Source organism: Podarcis bocagei (genome assembly GCF_964188305.1).
Source record: "Podarcis bocagei genome assembly, chromosome: 6".
Lineage (NCBI taxonomy): Eukaryota > Metazoa > Chordata > Lepidosauria > Squamata > Lacertidae > Podarcis > Podarcis bocagei.
Genome location: NC_138130.1, coordinates 46,952,624 through 46,977,005, shown reverse-complemented (window position 1 = coordinate 46,977,005; position 24,382 = coordinate 46,952,624). Strand labels below are relative to the sequence as shown.

General features: G+C 40.0%; 1 protein-coding gene across 9 annotated transcripts in view; it reads left to right on the top strand.

Annotated features, from left to right (window-relative positions):
* DMD (dystrophin) overlaps positions 1 to 24,382 on the top strand; it is a 1,036,503-nt gene that overhangs the window by 57,467 nt on the left and 954,654 nt on the right. For 6 of the 9 annotated variants that reach the window (XM_081197761.1, XM_081197765.1, XM_081197767.1 and 3 more), the window contains exon 1: positions 19,320 to 19,421. The exons of 2 other annotated variants lie outside the window; for them this stretch is intronic. In XM_081197761.1, the coding sequence (XP_081053887.1) occupies positions 19,325 to 19,421 (97 nt within the window). In that variant the 5' untranslated portion in view covers positions 19,320 to 19,324. Of the gene's footprint in view, positions 1 to 19,319; positions 19,422 to 24,382 lie in introns of those variants that run through there. One more of the 9 variants, XM_081197770.1, reaches the window with a different exon arrangement.

Here is a 24,382-nt window from a genome sequence, read left to right as displayed (position 1 = left end):
AGAAAGTTGCTGTGGGTTAAACCACAGAGCCTAGGACTTGCCAATCAGAAGGTTGGTGGTTCAAATCCCCGTGACGGGGTGAGCTCCTGTTGCTCGGTCCCTGCTCCTGCCAACCTAGCAGTTTGAAAGCACATCAAAGTGCAAGTAGATAAATAGGTACCGCTTCGGTGGGAAGGTAAACAGCGTTTCCGTGCACTGCTCTGGTTCGCCAGAAGCGGCTTAGTCATGATGGCCACATGACCTGGAAGCTGTACGCCGGCTCCCTCGGCCAATAAAGTGAGATGAGCGCCGCAACCCCAGAGTCGGCCATGACTGGACCTAAAGGTCAGGGGTCCCTTTACCTTTTAACTTTTAAAAATGGGTACAGTTGCATAACCACCCCCACCCCCACAGTCCATAATGCATACTGATGTGTGAGCTTGAAAATATACAACTCAATTTTCCTGTAACAATTTTAGATATTCAGGCCGATAGATAAGTAACACAGAAACACCAGCCCACCACTGTGCTGAGACCTGGAGACTCTGAAGTTTTCAGTCACACAAACCTTGGTACAGACTTCCTGCAAAAAGGAATTAGCCTTTGCAGAGGTCTGGCTTCGATAATGCACTCCTGAGTAGCATGACTGCTTCTAGCACTGCTGAGTTAAAGGCTGTTTTAAAACGTTTTTGATTATGATGATAATATTGTACATTGCACAATACATCCAGCTTTAGAAAAGACAACTGCCCTGTGTTAAGGTGAAGCCTACTGAATTACTGGCTGCTGTTCAGTTCTGTGATATCACCAACGTTACTCTTTGATAGTTTTGGTGGGCTCTCTGTCCCAGCCAATCTGAGTCTGGATCCCACAAACCACACTGGATTTCACAAAGTATTACAGTGCTGGTAGAATAGCAACACCAGTTTATTATAAGTCCATTTTGTTCTCCTGTACATGTACAATTCTGGCATGTGGCAATAATATCAGGTTTTTCATTCATGTTGGGCATCGGATTAAAGCATCTCCCACATTCCAGATATATGGAGCTGATGGCCAGAACCTCAAGCACACATAATTTTGGCTGCACAGAGAAACTTTGATCCCTACCAGCTGACTTGTCATTTTATTATTATTATTATTTCAACTGTGTTTTCAGTTGGGAGCCATTAGCCCCTGAATGCTGGCATGGCCAGTTCAGGGAGAGATTTTATATCTACAGTGCAAATATTTAGGCCTCCCGTGGGGATGTGATTTTTAGTGGTGGAGTCCTATTACAAGTTCTTGACAGTTACTGCGTTTAAAAAAAAAAAATAGCAGCCCTGCAGTGGCCTATTAGATTACTTTTGATCAGCATAATCCAGCGAGGGAGGCTGAAGGGAGCAAAATCAATGGCTGCTCAAGCTTTTATCTTCCACTTGTACTTTAAAAAAAGAGGAAGAACTTTTGTGTGGTGTATCAAATGTAGGATGCATAGGGTATGAATGGTTGGCTCTGATATTAGTGGTATGTGGATTTGGAGGGCGATGGGCGAGGAGAATCGTCCTTTTGATATGCCTCATTTGTCATTAATAATTTATGGCAGCTGCAGTGGTTGATTTTATTAACTCTCCTCTCCTATGTTTGTGATGTATAATTCACGGCTTTCAAAATATTTTGAGGGTCTTGCTATGTGCCACAAATGCAATATACGCGCCGTCTAATGTGCAGGAAGATTAGAGACGCGAGCTATTGTTGAGGCCACAGCTCTGGTTTAAAGATGAAGCTGAGATAATACGACCATTTTCAAGGGATGTCTAACCTGTGGCGCTGCAGATGTTGTTGAACTTCGTCAGGCCCAGCTGGCATGACCTTATGGTCAAGGATAATGGGAGCTGCAGTCCATGTGGAGGGGCACAAAATTCTTAAGGTTGCCTTAAATCCTCAATTTTGAAATTGGATTAAGGCTGCAATCCTGCTACCCACTTTGTATGTGTAGATCAGCCTTTACCAACCTGGTGCCCTTCGGATATTGTTGGACTACAACTCCCATCAACCCTGAGCACGGTCTGTACTGATGGGGGGTGATAGGAGTTGTGGTCCTGCTGCATCTAGAGTTGTGAAAAGCTGGTGCCAATTTTTGCTTCTCATCTGTACCGTGAGCTTTCTGCTATCTTTCTCTTCTGCAGACCACCCAAAATGTTTAATCTTTCCCTTTCTAGAACTATGAATCACCTCCTCACCTTCTCTGCCACTTTTCTTCCTCTGCTGCTATTATCTATATTTCTTGATGGCATAAGTGCAAGAGGATGTGTCACCATCCTTCAAGCTAGTTAACACTGCTAGATAGCAAAATTGTCACTGCTTGCTGCCTCTTGCTGTTTTTGTTTTTCTGGCCAATGATGATTGCTATTATAGCATCTTGTTAAGTATGATTATCAAGCCATGATTATAACTATAAATTAGAGGCCCTCTGATTTAGGAATCAGGATATTTCACCATAATCTCCTATGCATTGGGAGAGAAAAGAAGTGCCATCACACTGTATTGGAGAATAGTGACTATGTCAGGTAACGGCATCACTAATTGCACAGTAACTACATCATGTATTACTATTACTAATACCATTGCTATTACTATTATTTAATCCCATCCTTCCTCTGAAAAACAAAGTGGCAAAGCAGTACAATTAAAAAATAAAAGCATATTTAAAACGATTAAAGACTTCTAAAAGCATGTAAGACAGTCACATACCCACACAGTTAATAATTCCAAGGTTGCTAGGAACAGTATATTTAAAACAGGAATGTTTTTAAATTCTTCCTGAAATAATAAGTGAGTCAGCCACACATCATCAGGGAGGACACTACAAATGTGGAACTGCCACCAAGAAGGCCATGCCAGCACCATGGCTAATGAAGTAATATGAGAACTGCTTCCTTCTTAAACCAGTGTCTCCTGACTCTAACCATGGTGCGATTCCTGTAATTGGGTACAGTCACCGGAGGGGGCGGGGCAATGTGATATATGAGAGCTGATAACTGCTTAATATTTGATTGACTTCCACCTTGTAGCTGCATCTCCAAACTTCCTTGGCAGCCAGACAAGGGAGTATTCAGAGGTCTAGCATGAATATGGTCCCTGGCTTAGTCCTTGGTGGATCTCCAGTTAAAGGGGTCTCGGGTAGCAGTGCTGTTGAATGTATATGCTTGAGATCTTGAAGAGCCATTGCTGTTCAGGGTAGAAAACAGCAGAGCTGAAAAGCAGGAATGGTGGGTTTGAGTGCTGGCAAGTAGAGAGAAACCCAAGCAATTTGGGGAATTAGTTTTTGGTCCGGGAACTTACCTGGGCTTGTTCATTTCTCAGATACGGTTTTATGCGACGTCAAGCATATACCTTTTCTTAGGAAGATGTAGTATTGGTCTTTGTGGGTGGAGCATAGATGCTCACTACTAGACTGTTGCTTCAAACTATGCCACTTCTTGAGATAGCAAGAAACTTGAAACTCTTTTGAAAAGAAAAGAAAAAGAAATCACAGCTGCTTTTTAAAATGAAAATTCTCCCTCCTAAATATCACCAAATCAGCTCAAAATTCAAATTGGTGGAACCAGATTCAGCTCAGCACAAGGCAATCCTGGATGAACTTAATGCATGGTTAGACTTGGCATAAGGTAGCATTTGTTGAACATGCCTCCATGTTTAAGATGTTTAAAGGCTATCTGGAATTTTGGAATATACTCAGCTGTGCTATGTTTTTGTTTATTTGTTTTTTTAAAGTAGTTGTGCATATGTGTCTAGAAGCGTTTTTAATCATCTGAAGCTGTATTGAAAAAAACATTGTGTCTTGAAACAAAGTATTCGAATCAGAGCCAGGAATAAATAAAGATATAGCCAAAAACAAAGAGAACACTTTTGGGTCTCTTAGAGCAACAGCAGAGAAAGAAAGTGACTTCTTACTTCCCCCCAATAAAAAGCACCAAAATAACGCTTGAAACTCTGAAAAATAATTCTGCACAGATTGTAGTATCTTTTGAATTTCTACAGTTTTATCATTCTGGGAAGAAGGCCTGTGGAGACAACAGATCAACCTGTAGGTATTTGAATGCATCATTGACAGATGAAACCTTGGAGGGACAGGAATTTATTGGTGATGTTTGCAGCAAAATCAGCTTCTCTGTATGGTACCATTCGGCACAGAACACATACGCGTGTGTGTGTGTGTGTGTGTGTGTGTGTGTGTGTATAGCTGATGTCTTTAAAGAAACATGAGGATTTTGCAGGAAGCTTAGCTTCAGTATTTGCTTTGCTGTGTTTTATTAGATGTGGCCTGAGTGAGGAAAATGCAGATTCAGTGCAGAAGTGTTCAAGTGCATTATTACACTACAGAAGTAACATATCTTGTTTTGTGAAAACACTTCAGACAAATATTTTTTGTAAGTGACCTGCCTGCTACTCTTGCTTTCTATTATTTAAAACATTTGGAAGCAGTAACCTTTTGCCAGGGAGTGGCTTGTTCCTGGAAAGAATACAAAATTTACAGTACTATCTGCTTATCCTGGTCTTTGGGCTTCCGTTCCATTTTTTTCCCTTTCAATTACTTGTGCCTCTAGACCATAAATAGAATTATTTTAAAGAGCTCGGGGCTCCGTCTGACAACCTGTTTATTCAGCATTCAAACTGAAAGCTCTGGCGTGTGTTTGAATTGCTCCCGCAAAATACTGACATTCCTGAGGATTAGCCCCATTGCACTGTAAAATATCATCCCACAAATCTAGGCTGGAGCACAAAAAACAATGTGTTGATCCATTTCAGTCATGATAAATGGACAGGTGCTCATCCACAAACACTCTGACACATTGTTCTGACTGACAGCCCAGTTAAGTGCTTCCAGTGCATAGAACCTTCAACACTGCAGAGATGACTACCTCATGTCAATTGGCAGGGCTCCCTCTGGTGGATTATGTAGAGTTAAACCTTCAATTTCACCCTGTAGTCCGGCCATAAGAAAAGATTGGAAAGCAGAGAAGATAATTTTAGGAAATCTGTTTTAAGATGGAGATAACCGTACAATGACTTGACCAGACCTGTGCCATTAATTAGCAGAATAGGATTTTTTTTTAACTCAGCCTTGATTGCTTTTTCATGTAATTAAGAAATTCCATGCAGAGAAATTTAAGGAATTAGACAGGGAAGGGCTGGGTAAAAGAACAGTGAAGTGACAGCTAAGGGGGGAGATGTTTTTGACATGATTAGGACAGGATCAAATTTCATTTGGGAATGAAATGCGTTATTAGGAAATGATACGAACATATACTCTCCCACCTAAATGCTGTTTATGTCCCAGCAGTGTGGGAATTCTTCCTCAGTGCAGTTTGTTTTACTTAGTCAAGAGGCATAAGAAGAATAGATACGTTGCATAGTGGATAACGTTGTAGGAATATGATAATCAAAGCACTGCAAATATCTAAGAGAGATTTGCGACTGAAAAGCAGTTAAAGATAGGAGTGTGGATCTTACAAAATGTAATCTGTTTGCCTTCCGGTGCCATAGTTATTCCCCACCCTCTCTAGAAATAGTGTAGCTTTGCTACACTGACACATCTGTTGGGAAATGGATGTGTTGTTGTTTTTTTTAAAAAAGAATACCTTAAAACTACATTTTGTCAAGTACACTGGAATTCCCCAAAGTATCTCAGTAAAGGTTGCAAACAGCAAAAAATGCTTTGCCAGCTAAGCCACTTAAATGCAATGGCTTGCTTTTCACATTTGCTTTTCACACTTCTGAATGGCACATGCATAAACTGGTACATTCTTAAGTCATTGTGCTCCTTTGTTGTGTTAAAACAACAGGCCATGGTTGCAATCCAGCACACAGTTAATTATGCCTAGCCCTATTGACAAGAGAGGAAGTTGTATGCATAACTATATCCTTTATTTGCAGGCTAAAGTTGTGGTTGTAAATAAGCGTCCTGTGTCTCTAATTACCCTCTTTGTTTCCATTGCATGGGGATGGGTAGGGCTTCCTCCTCATTGGCCTGCAATGTCTAAGCTACTTTGCCAACCACTCTTTATCTTACCTACTATCCAAGAAGCCAGTTAGTTGTGTGAGATGGCTTCCTAGGGCACAGCCTTGGACTGGACCTGCAAGAGAGCCTTTTTCATCTGGGCTGCTCCTAAGAGTCTCACCCATGTCCTACTGCCTAGTTTCACACACAGAGCAGGCCAACTCTGCATGGTATTGAACAACTTCTACGTCCTTCTATTCTACACCCACTCCTATAAGCATTGCTCCACAAAAATCCTACTTATTTTCTCCATAAGAAAGCAACCATCAAATTAAGGGAGTGGCACCCTAGCACTTATGCCATCCTTGAAGGCAACAGGTTGGCCATTTGTAGCAGCTTTTCCTTTTTAGTCCCTGGCCCAGGAAGCTAATACAAACTGATGAAATACGGTCAGGCTAGATGCCATTTTGAGTGCAAATCCAATAGAGGTGTCCAGTGCTATGTCTAGTTGAACACTGTTAGATCAGTTTCCTTGCTCAAAATTAGTTCAAAATCTGTTCTCTTTCATTTAGGACAATAGAGCATTTACCCAGATAACCAACTCAGTTCACCCCCCCCCCCAAAAAAATAGTATGTGCTCTGCAGATGTGCACAAATAATTACTTTGGGTACAGTTAATTATCACTGGGCAAAAAGACATATGCCGAAGCATTAGATCTGAAATGGCCATTACTACCACTGCTAATAATGCTGCAATCCTTGGAATTGCTACTCATTCCCACCAATAAGCCCAGTTGCATTATCCCCAGCTGTGGAAGACAGCAATCTATCTAATTTCCTGGAACAAAATATGGCAAGCAGGGGATGTGCTAACTCTTAAATTTCAGCGTCCCTATTACTCCAAGTTTCTATCTACCAAATCTAACAGCTGATTGGGTATTGTGAGGAGCAATCTGTCTCTAAATGCTAATGGGCCCATGCTTGTAATATAAAATGCAGGTATGGCTTTTTTGGTATCTATAAAATACAGCAACCTGGGATGTTCAGAGATCTTCATACCACCACACAAAGAATGATTTGTAATCCATTATATAGTGCATTCATTAGTACAATGTTGTGTTCTATGTGAAACCATATTTTCTTATTATTTTGCTGAGAAACCATTTCAGGATTCCTGTACAGGTGTTGCTCTGGTTCATTTGACATCTTGAGTTTTAATAAGAGATCATAGGGAATGAAAGATTATGCACAATGCTGGCAAGTTGTTTGCTTCTACCGTGCAATTTCCTGGGAAGCAAATTAAATGTTTGTTTTAAAATGTAAAAGGCACTGTATCTTTTTTATTGTTGCTGTTGTTCTATTCATTGTTGTCAATTAGGTGTGATGAACAGTCCAAAGAGAAAATAATTTAATCATCATCAATCTAGCTTGGGCTACTGCTTTTGTTAATACTTCCTTCATGGAGAAGTTGAAATACAGAATTGGAAATACAGCTTTGTGGTAATTGCTGTCACATTGACTGGGAACTATTATTTTTGCCCAGCAGTAGAAGTGGCTAAAAGAAGACCAACTTAGAGAGCTGGGAATTGAGAGGCTGAAATTTTAGTCCTATTACCTTATTATTTGCTTGTAAGACTGTGTTGACAATGGAAAGCAGGGCATGGCTGTGCTACTGGTGTCATCCCAGGTAGTGGGTGGTGCTGTGGTTTAAACCACTGAGCCTCTTGGGCTTGCTGGTCAGAAGGATGTTTGAATCCACGTGATGGGGTGAGCTCCTGTTGCTCTGTCCCAGCTTCAGCCAACCTAGTAGTTTGAAAGGAAACCAGTGCAAGTAGATAAATAGGTACCACTGTGGTACCTATTTCTGTATGCTCTGGCTTCTGCCATGGTGTTTTGTTGCGCCAGAAGCGGTTTAGTCATGCTGGCCACATGACTCAGAAACCTGTCTGTGGACAAACACCGGCTCCCTTGGCCTGAAGCGAGATGAGCGGCGCATCCCCTAGTCACCTTTGACTGGACTTAACCATCCAGGGATCCTTAACCTTTACAGGTGTCATCTCTGACATCTGTGTACATCTGTGTATCTAGCATGTGCCTCTTCAGTTGAGTGCTTAGGTGTTCATGCAGTCATCTGTTCTGGACACACAGACACTAACTGGGCAGGACAAGGAGCCCTGCTGTTCATGTGGTAGTCCATATGCAAGGTGCATGTGAACGCATCTTTCTTTACAAAACACAAACCTAAGAAGCTGGCATACAGATCTTGGAAACCTAAGCATGACTGACTGCAACCCTACTGCTAGGTAATAAATGTAGAGGAGACAGTTACAAGGCAGCCTAGGTCAATGGTTGCTTCTGTTGTCTCCCATAGCTCTTATAATATCTTAAAATCAAAGCTTTAAAACCAAACCCTGAGGCCTCTTAAGAAGTCCCCACTTGAGTTTCTTGCCTGATCCTACCTTGCCCATCTGTACAAGAGCTTTTGCCTGGTGAAGAGTGCCAGTAGGTCATATTTTCCATCCTGTATTTAAAGTTTAATTTTGTCTTGCTTCTTTCCCATACTCTGTGCATTAGTATAGAAACAACTGAAACCACAAGTCATTCCCTCCAGCTATTTCCTTCTTATTGTTGCCTGCCCTTTAGGAGGTTTCCGTAGCACAACCTTAGTTGTGAAGCTGTTACCCCCAGTACCAGGTGTTCTGTTGTCCTTTGTAATATTGTCTCCCTTTCCCTCAGGAGCTCTCTCAGGTTTGTGAGTCTCTGTAGCTTCCACAGCCACCTTGGTGTATTCTGATATCTGCGACTGCTGTCCTTGCACCTCTGGGCCAGAATCAGTATCCAAGGTGACGGATTGGAATCAATCTTACAGCTCCAGTGACACAACATGGCTTCTGTGTGTCACCTTCCTCCAGGGGTCCATCTCCTGCAGTGGACAATCTTCCTTCTCCACTCTGCCCTGCCAAGAAATTCCTCATGTTGCTTAGTACCTCGAAGTATAGACAGGCTTCCTGAGAAGAGACAAACCAGGGACTTAAGGGGATCCTCCCCCCGCCCCGTCCACACAAATCAGCAACCCACTATAAGCCCTAATTTTGGTGCGGTAACCCATGAGATCACTATCATGTGGGGAGGGGAAGTACTGCTCCAACATCATTTCTCCTGCTGGGCACCCCGTCATTCACAGTCCACACATTTGGGAGATGGTGTGGTCTGCTCTAAAAACACTGACCTTGAATTTCCCCTGCCATGTAGAAAACCAATTGCAATTTGGCTTACAGCAATGAGGTGGGTAGTGATGAGAGCCTCCCACCTGGAAACACCTACCACCCATATATAGGAAACAAGACATTACAAGGCATTGCAATTTGTCTCCTAGCTCACGTTAATTGATTATTCAGTAAACACTGTTTTCTTCTTTACCTGTGTATTCATGAGAACATATAGAACCTTTCTGGATCAAAACAAAGATCCACCAACATCCTGTTTTCAAGCAATCAGCCCAATGCTTTCAGTAAACCCACAGGTTAGGCATTAAGGTCATCCCTAGCTGTTTACCTCCTCAGCAACTTATACTGAGAGAAATAGTGCTTTCAAATATAGAGTGTCCACTGAACTGTCATTGATAGACCTATTAGCTATAAAAGCATGTGGCAAAAGCAGTGAATTTCATAACTGAATGATATGTTGTATGAGAAATGCTTCTTGATCTGTACCGGACAGTACTTTTATGTACTGTCCATCAATAAAATTGAGTGACCTGGAGTTCTACTTTTGCCAGAGAGGAGAAAATGCACCTGTGTCCACTTTTTGCAAATAATACGTAATGTTGTAAGTGTCTGTCATTTCCCTGTCATTTTTTTCTAAGAAGTTCTGAATATTTTACCATTTCCTTTCAGAGAAATTGCTCAAATACCTTGATAATTACCCTTTTCTGAATCTCTTTTTCTTATTTTAACTCTACAACAATGTCCTTACTAAGATGTAGATACCAAAGATATACACAATATTCCAAATACAGCCATACCATAGATTTGTGTGCTGTGTTTTTACTTCTCTAATAATTTCAGACACCAGATAACCACGAGTGACTACCTCCAGATGGGTGACTCCTCAGGCTAACAACCATTGCTCTTCCACATGTAGCTTACAGCAGGGATTGCAGTTGATTCTCCACAATATTTTGGATATTGCACCTTTTGTCTACCAGTGATGAGCTTCCATGCGTCAGGGAAGTCTAGTTTACCTGTGTGGCCATTTGAAGCTCACTCTCAATATAATCTTTGTAGTTGGTGCCATGTTATCATCTGATTAATTTTCTTAACCAGCATTTTAATTAGCATCAAAATGCTTTTCTAGCTGTAATTCTTTTTTTAAAAAGAAGTGAATGAAACTGTGTTTATAGTGCTATAACACCTTTTAATGTTTAAAATGATTTTCCCCCCAACCCCCCAACTCCTGTTTTTTCATTACTATTTTAGTGCTGCTATTTTGTAGAAAACTGCTCTGCCTAAGTGCTAAGAAAAGATGGAAGACTGACAGGAAAAATACAGGGCAATGTCATGGCACCAAGGCATCACGTGGATGCTGTTAAAAAATTGAGCAAATGAAGCATGGAAATTCCACACTAAATGCTTAAACTGTATCCAGATAAGGGTGCTATCTTGCAAATAAGTCATTCAGATCCAAGATTTAGATAATATTGATGTAAATTGTTTTGGAGATTCTGAGGTTACAGAAAGAAGTTGAGTTAGCTGATGGTACTTCTGCCCCCCCTTTACATTATTGATACTTGTTCATGTTATTATTGTGTTTGTACTTAAGCATATTAAAAGGGACGTGGGTGGCACTGTGGGTTAAACCACAGAGCCTAGGGCTTGCCAATCAGAAGGTCGGCAGTTCAAATCCCCTCAATGGGGTGAGCTCCTGTTGCTCGGTCCCTGCTCCTGCCAACCTAGCAGTTCAAAAGCACGAAGTGCAAGTAGATAAATAGGTACCGCTCTGGCAGGAAGGTAAACGCGTTTCCGGGCGCTGCTCTGGTTCGCCAGAAGTGGCTTAGTCATGCTGGCCACATGACCCGGAAGCTGTACGCCGGCTCCCTCGGCCAATAAAGTGAGATGAGCACGCAACCCCAGAGTTGGTCATGACTGGACCTAATGGTCAGGGGTCCCTTTACCCTTTACCTTACTTAAGCATATTATAATGTAATTGTCATGGCCTTTGGCTATCACAGTAAAGTTATTGAATGCAGTGATCCAATTTTTCCTGTGTGTGAGATTGACGCATAGGGTGCCTCACACCATTTTTTTCATTCACCATATTCTTTGTTATTTCACTGCTTGTCATCCACCCCAGTGAGTGCAGCTTGACAGAAAATTTCTTGGGTGTGGTTCTTTTCCTCCATTCAATCTGACACCACCACTGACCAGTTAATTTAGAGGATCAAAATGCAGAAATGTACAAGATCCATAATAATAAAAACAAACTGAGAACTGCTGTGAACTGGATTCGGCTGAATACTGAACTGAATCAGGCAGATCTGAGGCTTGTTGAAATCAGGTTGAGACAGCCTCAAATTGTTCCTGGTTGGGTCAATCTACCTGGAGTAATCCAGGGCTATCAAAAGGCAGGATGGTGGGTGGCGGGGGGAGGAGAAGGAGAGGCAGCCAGCCTCTGAAAAGAACAGCGTGTTGCTGTTTGCAAGAGGGCTTTATCTACAGATGGAAGAGAAACAAAAGAAACCTGATCTTGCCAGTGTTAGCCGACTTTGAATGCCAACATCTGAATCACCCCTTGAATGTGCAAAAGAAATGTGTGGTGAAAGTGGTCACGGTGAAATGTGAAGCAAATCAGAGGTCAAAGTGACTTGAAGACTTCTTTCCTAATCAACTCTGTCATGTAAACACTCAAGAACCCACTCAGTTTTTTGAAGGATGGTTTATTTTATTTTATATCATATGCTGCAAAAATTAACTGAGCTCAACAATCTTGGTTCTCAAAAGCCCTTTCAGCACTGGAAGAGAAAAGAGAAATGGGTGTTTTAAAAATCTATTGAATATCATCTTTTTCTCACATTGTCAGCTAGCAAAATGTCAGCTGAAAGTAAAGTCTAAATGTGGAATCAAGGCTTTCAGACTCTCTGTATCTGATTTCAGTCACATGCTCTCTTAGTGTGCCAGCACATCATTTTGTGTAAATGGACAAGGGTCTGGTCTGTACTCAAACTGAAGGCTGCCAAGAATAAACAGATGCTGTAGGATGCAGACATGTTTTTTTTCCACTCTGACTCAGTGTGATATCAATGCCTGGCATGATACTAGTAGGCACCAATATATTTATAGATCCAATATATTTATTTCCAGTGCACAGCTTGGTGCACGTATGGAGCCTCCTGCACATGGAAAAGCTTCTTTATTGACTACAGTGTCCAGGATAGCTCCATCCTGTATAATGGGGGTGCACACTGGGGTCCCTAAATTACTGAGCTACTGGATCCACATGAATGACTGGTCAGTCTGGTGCAGTGCTTGGAGTGGGATGCTGGGGAAACCAAGGTTCAAATCTCCACTCTGCCATGAAGTTCACTAGATGCCTCAGCCTAACATTCTTCACAGAAAAAGGCTTTTTTGTAAGGATAAAGTGGAGATAACCATGTACAGCACCTTGAGGTCTTTCAAGTCAATAATAATTAGCAATTAAATGATTGTGTGCCATGAAGTGGGGATATAGCACCTGCTAACTCAAGTCACATGTAACTGACATAAACTTCGCATAATTATCATCAACACTAGAGGTGCCAAAATGTTTTGGTACATAACAACCCCCCCCCCAAAAAAAGTATCCTAGAAATATTTTATGAGTGTACTACCATTAAAATAGATGGGATTCATGTTTATTGTGAGGCTTTGATTCTACGGAGACAAGAAACAAAGAACAAATATGCATGTGTGTGGATTAAAAAATAAAACCAAACAGTGGCATGTAATGTGGTCTTAGTTGATTGAAAAAGAAAGAATAATGCTCATCCTCAATAGATAGGATTTATAGGAATTTGGCTAATGGGATTTCCTCCTGCAGATGGAATTGTATCTTGCTGCTGTGCCTTCTACAAAATATTACCATATGTACTGCTTTCAGTAGTGCGATCACTGAGTGAGTGAATGAAGGAATAAGAATTGATTGGATTATAGGTACAAAAACCATTTAAATTCTGACTCTGTTGGCCAGTGTTATCTCAAGTGAGGAAAGGCAGTCCACATTATTGGCTCCATTGGTTAGAGTATTGTCAAAGTTAAAAGAAAAGATCTTCAAAAGTATTTTTGCTGAGTACCTGCTTTATCAAATGCCCTTAAATGTTAGGAAACGTTATATGTTTAGCTCTTCTTTTGTACTATTTAGCAGTGTGAAGTGGTACATTCTGATATAGGTGTGGTGGTACCTACCCTTTGGAATTCTCTCCCCTTGAATATTAGATGGACTGTTGTCTTTTCAGCACCTATTGAATATCTTCCTCTTCCAGCAATCCTTTCCCAATCTGTATCTGTATTGGAAATGTTTTTAAGTTGTTTTATTGTTTTATCATTTTCATGCTGCTCTGAACTCCTTTCGAAATATAGGTAATATATAAAATCATACACACAGAGAGAGGGGGGAGTGCCCCATAACAAACTGAAAAATTATTGATCATTTTCTGATAAAATTTCTGAGATAGTTATCCCCCCCACACACACACACACTCCTAGAAAAAGGTGACTTCAGAATTCTCTCTGAATAATGTCTGCTATGTTTTCATGGCAGTGTGAGGAGACAATGTATTATTTAGCAGTACTGAAGATAAAGGTATATGGGTTAGACCTAGGAATGAGTTAAGTTTTGTCCTATGGTAAATGAAACATGAGGTGAAACTGTATTTGATTAGACCTCAGAACTCTGCGAAGGTTATATTGTATGAAGGCCTGAATGCTAGCAGAAGACGTGGTTACGGTTGCTAAGGAAGGAAACACCTTTGGCAGCTAGTAGTACTGAAAGTGAATGTCCCTGGTATTTATACTGATCAGGGGTATTAGAAAGGTTTAATCTGATTGGTGTTCTGAGAATCGCTTTTTAAACCCCTATTGATCCTTGAATAAAGGTCAGTAGAAGGGGGAGCTGCAAGGTGGCCAGAGGCAGTGGTCAGTAAAGACTAGAAAACTAGAAGAAGTTATTTTAAGAGCCTTTTGGAGCTGGGGTCATGGAGAGAAGGGCCTGAGTATGGAAGACAGAAAGTTAAAGAAAACAGGAAGAGATAGGCAACAGAAAGCATAGTGTTCAAAAGCACAAGGCTGAGAAGAAGACCCAGGCCTGAAGAACATCTAGAAGAGGAAGAACCAGAAGACAGCTAGTAATAAAGAATTCCAGAAGAGATGGAAAGTGTTAATGATCTCTATTAAATAAATCAGTTCCCATTACTGTATCTCCAAACTTAGGATGCTGTGATTTATTCTAACTGTGGCCGGTTAACATGTGGTTGGTTTGAGCATGTTTTGTCTTAACTAATCACATTTAGACTAAACCACAGTTACTTGAATGTAATAGGAAACTGTGAAGCTTTCAATATTTTTCTCTTGTGCCTAAAAGAGGGGAGAGAGAAACAAGCAAATCTAAGGATTGAACTCATGATTATGTTTGTTGCATCTAAGCTAGGCTATTTTAGAACTACTTCTCTAAAGAATCAACCAGTTTTTTCCCAAATTAATTTTAGAATTTTTCACAAATTTTAAGAATTTTGAGAGCAATTTCAACTTTGGCTTTTTAAAAATGCTCTCAATAAATTTATCATCTGAATTTCATTAGCCCATACTAGCCAAATTTGTTTTAATGTTCAACGGTAATCTAATTTCACTTCTACTTTATTTATAACCATTATTTATGATCAATAAAAGATTTTCCATGCAAGGATAGAAGACGAAATAAATCAAATTTTGATTTATAATTAGCATGCCGAATGAAGCATCAGCTATAAATAACTTATACACTGCCTGTGTGCGTGTGTGTGTGTGTGTGTGTGTGTGGCTATTACAATGGTGTGTTTCCCAACAACTGTCTAAAAGTCTAGAGCAAGAAAATTCTAGCTTTTGATGTCCTGGTTTCAATAGCCAGATAAGCACATGCTCCAGAGGAAAAAGGAGCTCACCTTTCGGGAGGTGCAGTAGTTCACTGGTGGAGCACAGACTTTGCATCTTAGATGAATATGCATAAAGTTTGAGGGTCAATCTCTAGGATCAGCAGTTAAAATACAAACAAACCCAGAAAGAAAATTTGGAGAAGAGTCCTTGCCCAAGAGCTTGGGAAACCATTGCCACTCACAAGAGTTGCAAGAACATAAGAGTAGCCTGCAGGGTCAGGCCAATGGCCCATCTGGCATCCTGTTCTCACAGTGGCCAACCAGATGCCAGATGGGAAACCTGCAAGCAGAATTCAAGCATGGGAGCTCTCTTCCCTCTTGTGGTTGCCGGCAACTGGTATTCAGAAGCATTATTACCTTCAACTGTGGTGGCAGAAGAGAATCATCATGGTTGGCAGTCATCAATAACCCTCCATGAATTTGTGTAATGCTCTTTTAAAGCCATCTCGGTTGGTGGCCATTTCTGCCTCCAGTGTTTAACTATGTGTTGATCCAGTAGCTTCATGCAACCTTGATATATGGGACAAGGGGAGAGCTCTTGGTAAACTTTTATTGTTTAGAATGCACCATATGAACAATGTTTTTAAAAACTCTACCGTGAGCTTCACTTATAGAAAAAAAACAACCCTAAGCATAATTTAATATAGTGCAGAAAGTAAGTTCATTCATAATCTTAATAAAGATCTCTGTGTAATAAATAGGAAATGAATTAGTAATTCTTATGTGGTGCAGGTGCCCACAGCCCCACTCTCCTTCCTGTTCCTGGTTACCCATATGCTTCCTGTACTTCATACCACTTCTCTCCAGAAAATTAAAGCTAACATATTTATTGTTTCATTGGTTGTTTGTTTGTTTATTCATTCATTCATTTTATTGCTTTATTATTATTTATTGTATTAAATTTGTATACCTCCCTTCATCTGAAGGTCACAGGGTGGTTCACAACATAAAAATACAAAATGAGAACACGAAATGCATCATAAAAAAGCAAAAACAAACCATTAACCCCCCAATGCTATTTTATTTATTAAATTACTCATCTGCTGAATGGGCTTCAGTAAATATAGCCCCCCACCACAGTCCAAGAATTCCCAAGTCACTAGCGCCTGTGAGTTATAAGTTACAACCTTTGTGAAATAACATAAATTCTTTGTTACTATCTGAATGTTTTAACAATTGAAATGCAGATACCAAGAAAATATTTTTTATGTATTCTAAATTTATGGGGCCTTCAAAGTCAGTCTTCCTTTTATTGTCTCTTTTCAGTTCAGAAATGACTTGAACCGACAACAAAAAAGGAGCTGACAGCAGTTGTTTTTTTTAGATAGCCACTTTATAGCTACACACTTTGCAACTATATGATAGGGCAACCTATGTTGCCTTGAATACAAAATTAGCTTGTTGATATGTGCAGCTACAGACTGAGGAGCAGATGCAGTAAGTCTAATTCTAACTTATTTACATAAAATCTCTAAAAGGACATGTTATTCCATGGTGCCATATCTATAGCATCTAATAAATTTTCCATCTTGTTCCATTAAACCAATCTTATTGTCTCTGCTAATTTGATTTTTAAGAGGGAAATGACATCATTGCTCACCCAGAAAGCAGCTGATTGCCAAGATACAGATTTTAGGCTGCAGAGTTGTGCTAAACTTACATGGGGAAGTGGAATAAATGGGGGGGGGCATTTCACCTCCAGATTACCATTCTTCATGCTTTCCCTTGTAAAATTCACATGAGACTAATTCTCCTCACTGGAACAAAGTTGTCTGAGAATATTAAGCACTCCTACAGAGCACCCCTCTGCTTCACTAGATATCATGACTCATTTGGGTGTATTATCCCTGATCCATGACAAGTAAAGATATATAGGCCAAACCAGGCTGTAGTGAAGCAGGTTCTGTGGTGGTTTGACACTGGTGCATTGTTTGCTGAATGGTCAACAACTGTGGCTGAGTGGAGGGACTCTTAATGAAAATCTGAATTGTGATGGCAAAAGAACTCATGTAGAGGGCTGAATAAGGGAATCAGAAAATTTTATGAAAAGGAATTGGGTTTCCCAGCCACTTCTACATATGTAATATTTAATTTCTATTATTATTTATTTAGTTTTCATCAAAGCTTTATTAGACTTCACGCTGCAATAGATTTGTCTTCCAAGAAACTGTTCTAATCTCAAACCTTTCCTGAAGCCGTAGGCTTGAAAAATAAACGAGGATTAATTTGGTTTCCATAATTTAACTACAGTACTCTATTCTAAACTTAAAAATGGAAAGTGTAATGCTGGTGGTCAACAAAAGAGGTTTAAAGACTGTCTCAAGGCAATTTTTTTAAAATGTAGTATAAACACCAACAATTGGGAAACACTTGCCTGCGAGCGCTCCAATTGGAGCCTTTACCAAAAGTGTCATGGGCTTAGAAGACTCTTGAACTCAGGACGTACTAAGAGGAAGGCACACTTGGCAAATCCACACCGTGATCAACTCCCGCCAGGAAACCAATGTCCCCACTGTGGAAGAACATGTAGATCCAGAATTGGCCTCCACAGTCACTTATGGACTCATTGTTAAAACTGTGTTTATGGAAGACAATCTTACTTGGCTACGAGTGATCGCCAAAGAAGAAGAAGACATAATTGGCTTTAAACAGCTGGTATAATAGACACTGAGTTGTGATAATATGGCTGCTTTTGGCTATTTAAAATGGACTTGCAATCCTATACATGTTTCCTCAGAAGTAACCCCCATTAAGTTCACTAAGACTTGAAAGCAGTATAGTGCTACTGTACTCATGTCCCGCTTGTGGGCTTGCCATACATATCTGGTTGGCCACTTGTATGCTAAATTATATGGGTTTTTGGTCTGATCTAGCAAAGTCTTATGTACTTAAAGGTGCATAGAATTCTAACCTACATCTATGCCTTTGTAAATGGGAACATTTTGCGGGTCAATGTGGGTTAAGAACAGTGCTGGAACATGGTTGTCATGCACCATTTGCACCATGTGGACAATTGTGTAAAAACCCGTTGAAGTTCAGTATTTGTTATGTGAACTTGCATTGTGAGTTAGGGGTGTGTGCTTTGGTATTCTTCCACCAATCTTATTGGATTTATTCATTCTACCAATCAAATTTGTAGCAGGGAATCCTGGGTATAAGGGGGAAAGTGATGTATTTACTTCAACATTATGTACCTTCTAGATATCTACTGCACTATCTACAAGATTTTTTTAAAAAAAGTTGTGTGTTTGTCTACCCATATTCTTCATGTCACATAATAAAGGAAACTAGCTGTTTCTTTAAAAATTCATGTGGCTATTAATATTCTTTAGGCAGTACTTACTGATGGTGTAGTTGAGGGGGGGCGTTGTTTTAAATTAGCCTCACTAACCTGTCACTCACCAGATATTTTAGCTGTGTCTGGTATCATTTGAGAGATAAGATGCTACTAAGAGAACCACAAAAACTACTTCCCTCTTCAAGTGCATAAATAACAGTTAGGGGCAAGCAATCACCTGCAGGTATAGAAAATCTATTAGGTTTGAATTGAGTGCTCTTGTCTCATTAGAGAGCTATTCATTAGGATTCACAGATATGAATGCAATTTTGCTTTGGATATCGTGTTGATAATGAAGTATGAGTAAGGACATGAATAATGTGCCCCGATACTGTATTTCAGGACTCTTTCCCAAGGAAAGTTTGAATGAAGTGATGGTGTGATTTGATAGGAATTAGTAAGTATTTAACTAAAGTACAAATAACAGAAAACGACTGTGGGGAAGGGGGGGGGAGAAGGGGGAGAAATGCCATTCCTTCCTCCCCGGAAAAGCATTCTGGTTTAAGAAAAGCTGCAAGCTTTAATAATCAGTGAAAGAGAGAACACGAATGCCAGGATTTGGAAGAGATTTGCAGATGCACTGCTCTCTGAGGCAGAAAGAAGGCTCATTAAATGCAGGATGCTGCTGTGTCTCATTGTGTGTTTGCACTAAGGTATAGGTTTGCCAGGCTGACGTATCAGATAAAGTCAGAGTGGTTACCACACCAGCAGTGTAGCAGCTGCATAATAAATGATGGAGAGAATCATGTTAGGCATGCCCACCTAACCTAACTTGAATCATGCGAAAGGGGAGCTATTGGAATTCAAATAGACTTTCTAGTTCCCAGCAGTCGGCAGCAATAGAATGCTTTCAGGAAGATGACAGATGCAGGGGAAAGATGCTGTTTTGCACTATCTTGATTTGTTACCGCAGCCAACTTATTGGCATGATGGAGTGACGAGAAAAGCAGCTGGCATGGAAGGTAGGATGATCAAAGCCTTTGCATTGTCGTGAATGTCATTAGAAACTGACCATGACAAAGCATATGTTAGAATGAGCCTCTGTTGATAATGGCAGAGGATTTGTTGCTCAGGTCTTGAAACTCTCTGAAAACAGTGTTGCTTCTGCAAAATGGATTTTTGAATTGCATTTCTGCTTGCATTACGTCTTTTGTGCTTGCTTCTCACCTCGGGGAGCCACTTGCCTGAAAGATATTGTTATGAAAGGGTAAGGTTAGAGAACAAAGTGTTTTCGAAGTCTGGGGAAGCCCAGGTAAGGGGAAAGAAACAACCCAGAAACCTCAAACGTTTCATATGGTTTAGTTGCATGGTCTTTGACTTCAAAATGCTGGCATATACATAGAGCTTGAGGAAATGAAGCTGCATATTTTGAACATTCTGAAATAGCAAATAGTGTTGCAGATTCTGTTTTTGTAGTTTGCTTTGCCAACAGGGTTTCATCCTCCCCTTTTTAGTTCTTGCTGTGTGCTCACTTGTGTATTATTATTATAAAGAGGAAATTCATGTATATCTCCTGCAGGGTCTTTCAACAACTCTAGCATCTGTTTCAGCTACTGAACTGTATTCACGTTTTGCCAACTTGATGTCTGCCCAGCTGGGTCTATCATTTCTCGCATGATTACTGTTCTTAATTTCTCTGTATCAGCTTGTTTCAGATATAATTTTGAAAACTGCTAATGAGAAATGACGGCAAATGTGAAATCATTTGAAATGGAATATATGGGTGATTTTCATTGTTGTTTTTTAACACAGAGGATATTCCAAATAATTATCTTCCAGTCTGTAATGTTCATTATTCAGTTGCCGGTTTGTTGTTTTGTTAGTATAGGTGAGCAATAAGCCAAAGTTTCAGGTGACTTTGTTAGAAAGTTTTGAGTTTATGTGAAAAAACAGTCTCTCAGCTCCATGTATCATTTCCCTTCACCCCTCTTCCCTCATTCCTAGTGAGCAATATTATAGCAACATGCATGATTCATCCTGATCACCTGAACAAGGTTGAGTCTTGCTGTTTATACCTTATTGGGAAAGAATGATTAATTAATTGCCAGTTTCCTGCTTTGTGGAAATAATGTTTGCTCACATTAAAAAGTAAGCTTATTAAAAAGTGAGCTGAAATAAACTCTGTACCAATAAGAGTACCTAAGTTAGATAAAATGTATATGTGAGTCTGTTAGACATTTGCAATCTGATATCTCATCAGCTAACACCTCAGTACTTTCATTTAAATATCATATCTGTATGTTCGTGCTAACGTCAAGTTCAGTGATTGGCTGCAAACATGATTGATGTTTTAAGTGGCATCTGAATATACTTTTGTATAGATAAAGGGAACAGCTTGATATTAAAGTGGTGTTACTCTAAAGCCTGGCAAAAATTAGTAACTTGGTATTTGCCAGGTACAAATTATTACGACAAACTTGGTATTAGCCATTTTGAGCATTTCAGCTTCTTTCCTTTAATTTAAAAAATGTGAAATTTAAAGTGCACAGAAAAAATATAAAGGTTGTTAATTTTCAGTATACAAACTTGTTCAGCGATTGAACTAATAATATCCTAATGAAATTCAAATGCTCTCTAGGCAGGCTTGAATATTTCTAAGGATGCAGCAGGTGTATTCTCTTTTCTTGCACCTATTTTCCAAATTCATAGCATTTTCTTTCAAGTGGCTAAAGTGCATGCTTCTGATTTTGCTTTTGTAAAGATAATAGAAGGCTGTCGCCATCTAATTGAAAATAGTGATTTTATAGTTTGCTTACATTTTGTCAAGAAGTGTGTGAACTTTGGACTGCATTAAGACAACACTAGGTGGAGCTAGCAGTTGATTATATACAAAATACAGCATCAAAGGCTTGGGTTAAGCTGCCTAATGTGCAAGCTGATTTCTATAAAAATAATGGTAATAATTTTTCAAAAACCCTGTCAAGCTTGAAGTCAAACCTTCAAGTCATCAAATGCTAAAGTTGCTGGAGTTTGAAGGAAATAGACTTCAGCTAGTCCAGACACTGTCCTGCTTAATGAGTGCCATGCGAGGCAATGCTGCAAACATGGGCACAGGTAGAGGGATCAGAGCAAGCAAATGGGAATGAAGGCATAAAATAAGCAGCTTTTTATTCTAGTATACAATTTATCTCATTTGTATCCTCTGTTGTTTCAAGGAACAATAATGTATCCCTCCCTATTTTCAAAATATTGGATTACATAAATATTTTAGACTTTCTCTGAAATATGTTGTTGAAATGAAAAACTTAGATTAAATGAATGAATTTTTTTTGGGGGGGGGATGATTACTGGCATTTTATAATGCACAAGGAAAAGTAGGCCAGAACTGCATGCAAAGTTAACATCCATTTGGTTTTTCCAGTACTTTTGGCAGTGAAATGGTAACATGGAGAATCGTTTAGCTGATCCTGTGCACATTTATGTGAAAATGAGTGCCAATGGGATTTACTCCCAAAGAAGTATGCAAGAGATTTAGCTTTAATAGGAATGGAAAGGGAGAGACAGATGATCATCTATAGTCTCCCTGTGTTTCACAACATTGGAGTGTTGATAAATCAAGAGGCCTGGTTGGTAGTCTAGTACTACCCTGGCTCCATACCTTGAGAAAAATAACATCCTGGTAGAATCACTAGTTGAAAATAGGTTGGGTTTTATGTTGCCTTTGAATTGGGCTTGTATTGTCTCTGGATTCATTAACACACAACTGGCCAGTACTATCTAAGTCATGATTTTTACTGCTCTTTATTAATCAACCTGTAGAGGCCCAGCAAAAAGAGCTGTGGAATTCCAACAGAAGGAGGAAGAGCAGAGCAAGGAAGAAGTAGAAACACAGCTAAGCCTCTGTGACCGGAGGGAAAGTAATAGGGTGCATGAAAACTGCAAAGGCAAGGTAGCTGAACAAATAAAGTCCATTTATAACAATTAGATACTATTTATTATTCCATATTATTTGTAGAATGGTAGTGCCTATACTGATAATTTTATTATGTCCCTATTTTTATAGTGCTACAACTCTGCAGAATTATTGAATATCTAAGCTTACCTGATTTAAGTGGCAAGTAATATATACCAAAAAAAATGCAAAAGCTGGTAAGCATCCAAAACGAATCCTAAACAAAGGAAATGATATTGCAAGATGCTGACAAAATGAGGATTTTGTTTTTTAAAACAATAGCTCAGCAAGTTTCAGCCTGTTGTTAAGCCTTCCTCATGGTCAACATGAAAAAGTAGTCTTCAAAGATCTCTTCTTACTGTATCACTTGTTTGCACTAACTGGCAACATTATATGAGCAATGTATACAATTGACAGGTATCTGCAGGCTTGCCACAATGGGAGTTTGACATGTCTCAGGACACCAGGCTGAGGAAGGCTGCTGAATACAAAGAGCAGATTTTATTTTTTTAATTTTTTACAGAATTCTTAACTTTGCTAAGGAAATTCAGTCCCAGACCCAGAACTGAAACTCTCTTAGCCCTTCTTTGGGCACGGTTATCCTTTCTCTCAGCAATGGATTTACTTTGAAGAAGTTGGTAATGATGGAAGCCCATCTTGTATCTCTCACCCCACCCACTTCTTAAGGTTTGGTTAGGGAACTGTGGAAAATGTATTTCTTGAGCTTAAACTGTCTCTGAAGATCAAGAATGTTGGGGCTGTATTGGGGCATAAGGAGTTGCCTTAAACAAAGTTAGACCATTGGTCCATTTAGCTTTTTATTTTCAACACTTAACCCGCAATGGCTGCTCATAGTTTCAAACTGGATGTTTCCAACCCTTTCCATCCCTACCAGACATTTGAAGGCAGCCCTGTTTAGGGAAGCTTTTAATATTTGATGAATTATTGTATTTTAATATTTTGCTGGAAGCCGCCCAGAGCGGCTGGGGAAACCTCAGCCAGATGGGCGGGGTATAAATAATAAATTATTATTATTATTATTATTACTACTACTACCTAGAGATGCCAGGGATTGAACCACAGACCTTTAGCATGCTAAGCATGAGTTCTACCACTGAGCTATGTTGCTTCCCTAAAACTGACTCTCCCTCTTCCCCTTAAGCAGAGGGGATGCTGGAGCACGAGTTTGTGAGTGACTGATGTTCTTAAATGTACTTTTTAACACATGTCAGTGATTAAGAGTAGAGGGACAAATGGAAGTGGTCAAGCACAGGTAGAAGAATTAGAAAAGAGACCTTAGGAGACAGGAAGCAAAACTGTGAACACAAAAGCTATAACTGCAAGCAGCACTGAACCCAGTTGTTTTTTGTCCTGTTTCTGATTTAAAAGGTAAAGGTAAAGGGACTCCTGACCATTAGGTCCAGTCGTGGCCGACTTTGGGGTTGTGGTGCTCATCTCGCTTTACTGGCCGAGGGAGCCGGTGTACAGCTTCCGGATCATGTGGCCAGCATGACTAAGCCGCTTCTGGCAAACCAGAGCAGCGCACGGAAATGCCGTTTGACGTGCTTTTGAACTGCTAGGTTGGCAGGAGCAGGGACTGAGCAACGGGAGCCCACCCCATTGCGGGGATTCGAACCACCGACCTTCTGATCGGCAAGTCCTAGGCTCTGTGGTTTAACCCACAGCGCCACCTGTGTCCCTGTTTCTGATTTAGAAGTGGGGAAATTGTTTTTTGGGGAGAAAAGGGAAAAACAGACAAATCATTTGTCATTTTTCATGATATGTTAGCAGTTAATATATTAAAAGAGGCTCATAGGAGGGTATTCCACAGTTTGAGAACCACTACCCTACATTAACACCTGACAGAAGTTAATGTGTCCTAATGATTGTATGGAACCAGATTTAGATGCAATGGTGGGCTCTTCTTGTCTACTCTTTCTTTGCTGCTCCTGTTGCATAGAAGAAATCTGGGTTTTGTTTGACAGGACTACCAGCCAAAGTATGTGTGAAAACATGACAAGCTGCTTAGAA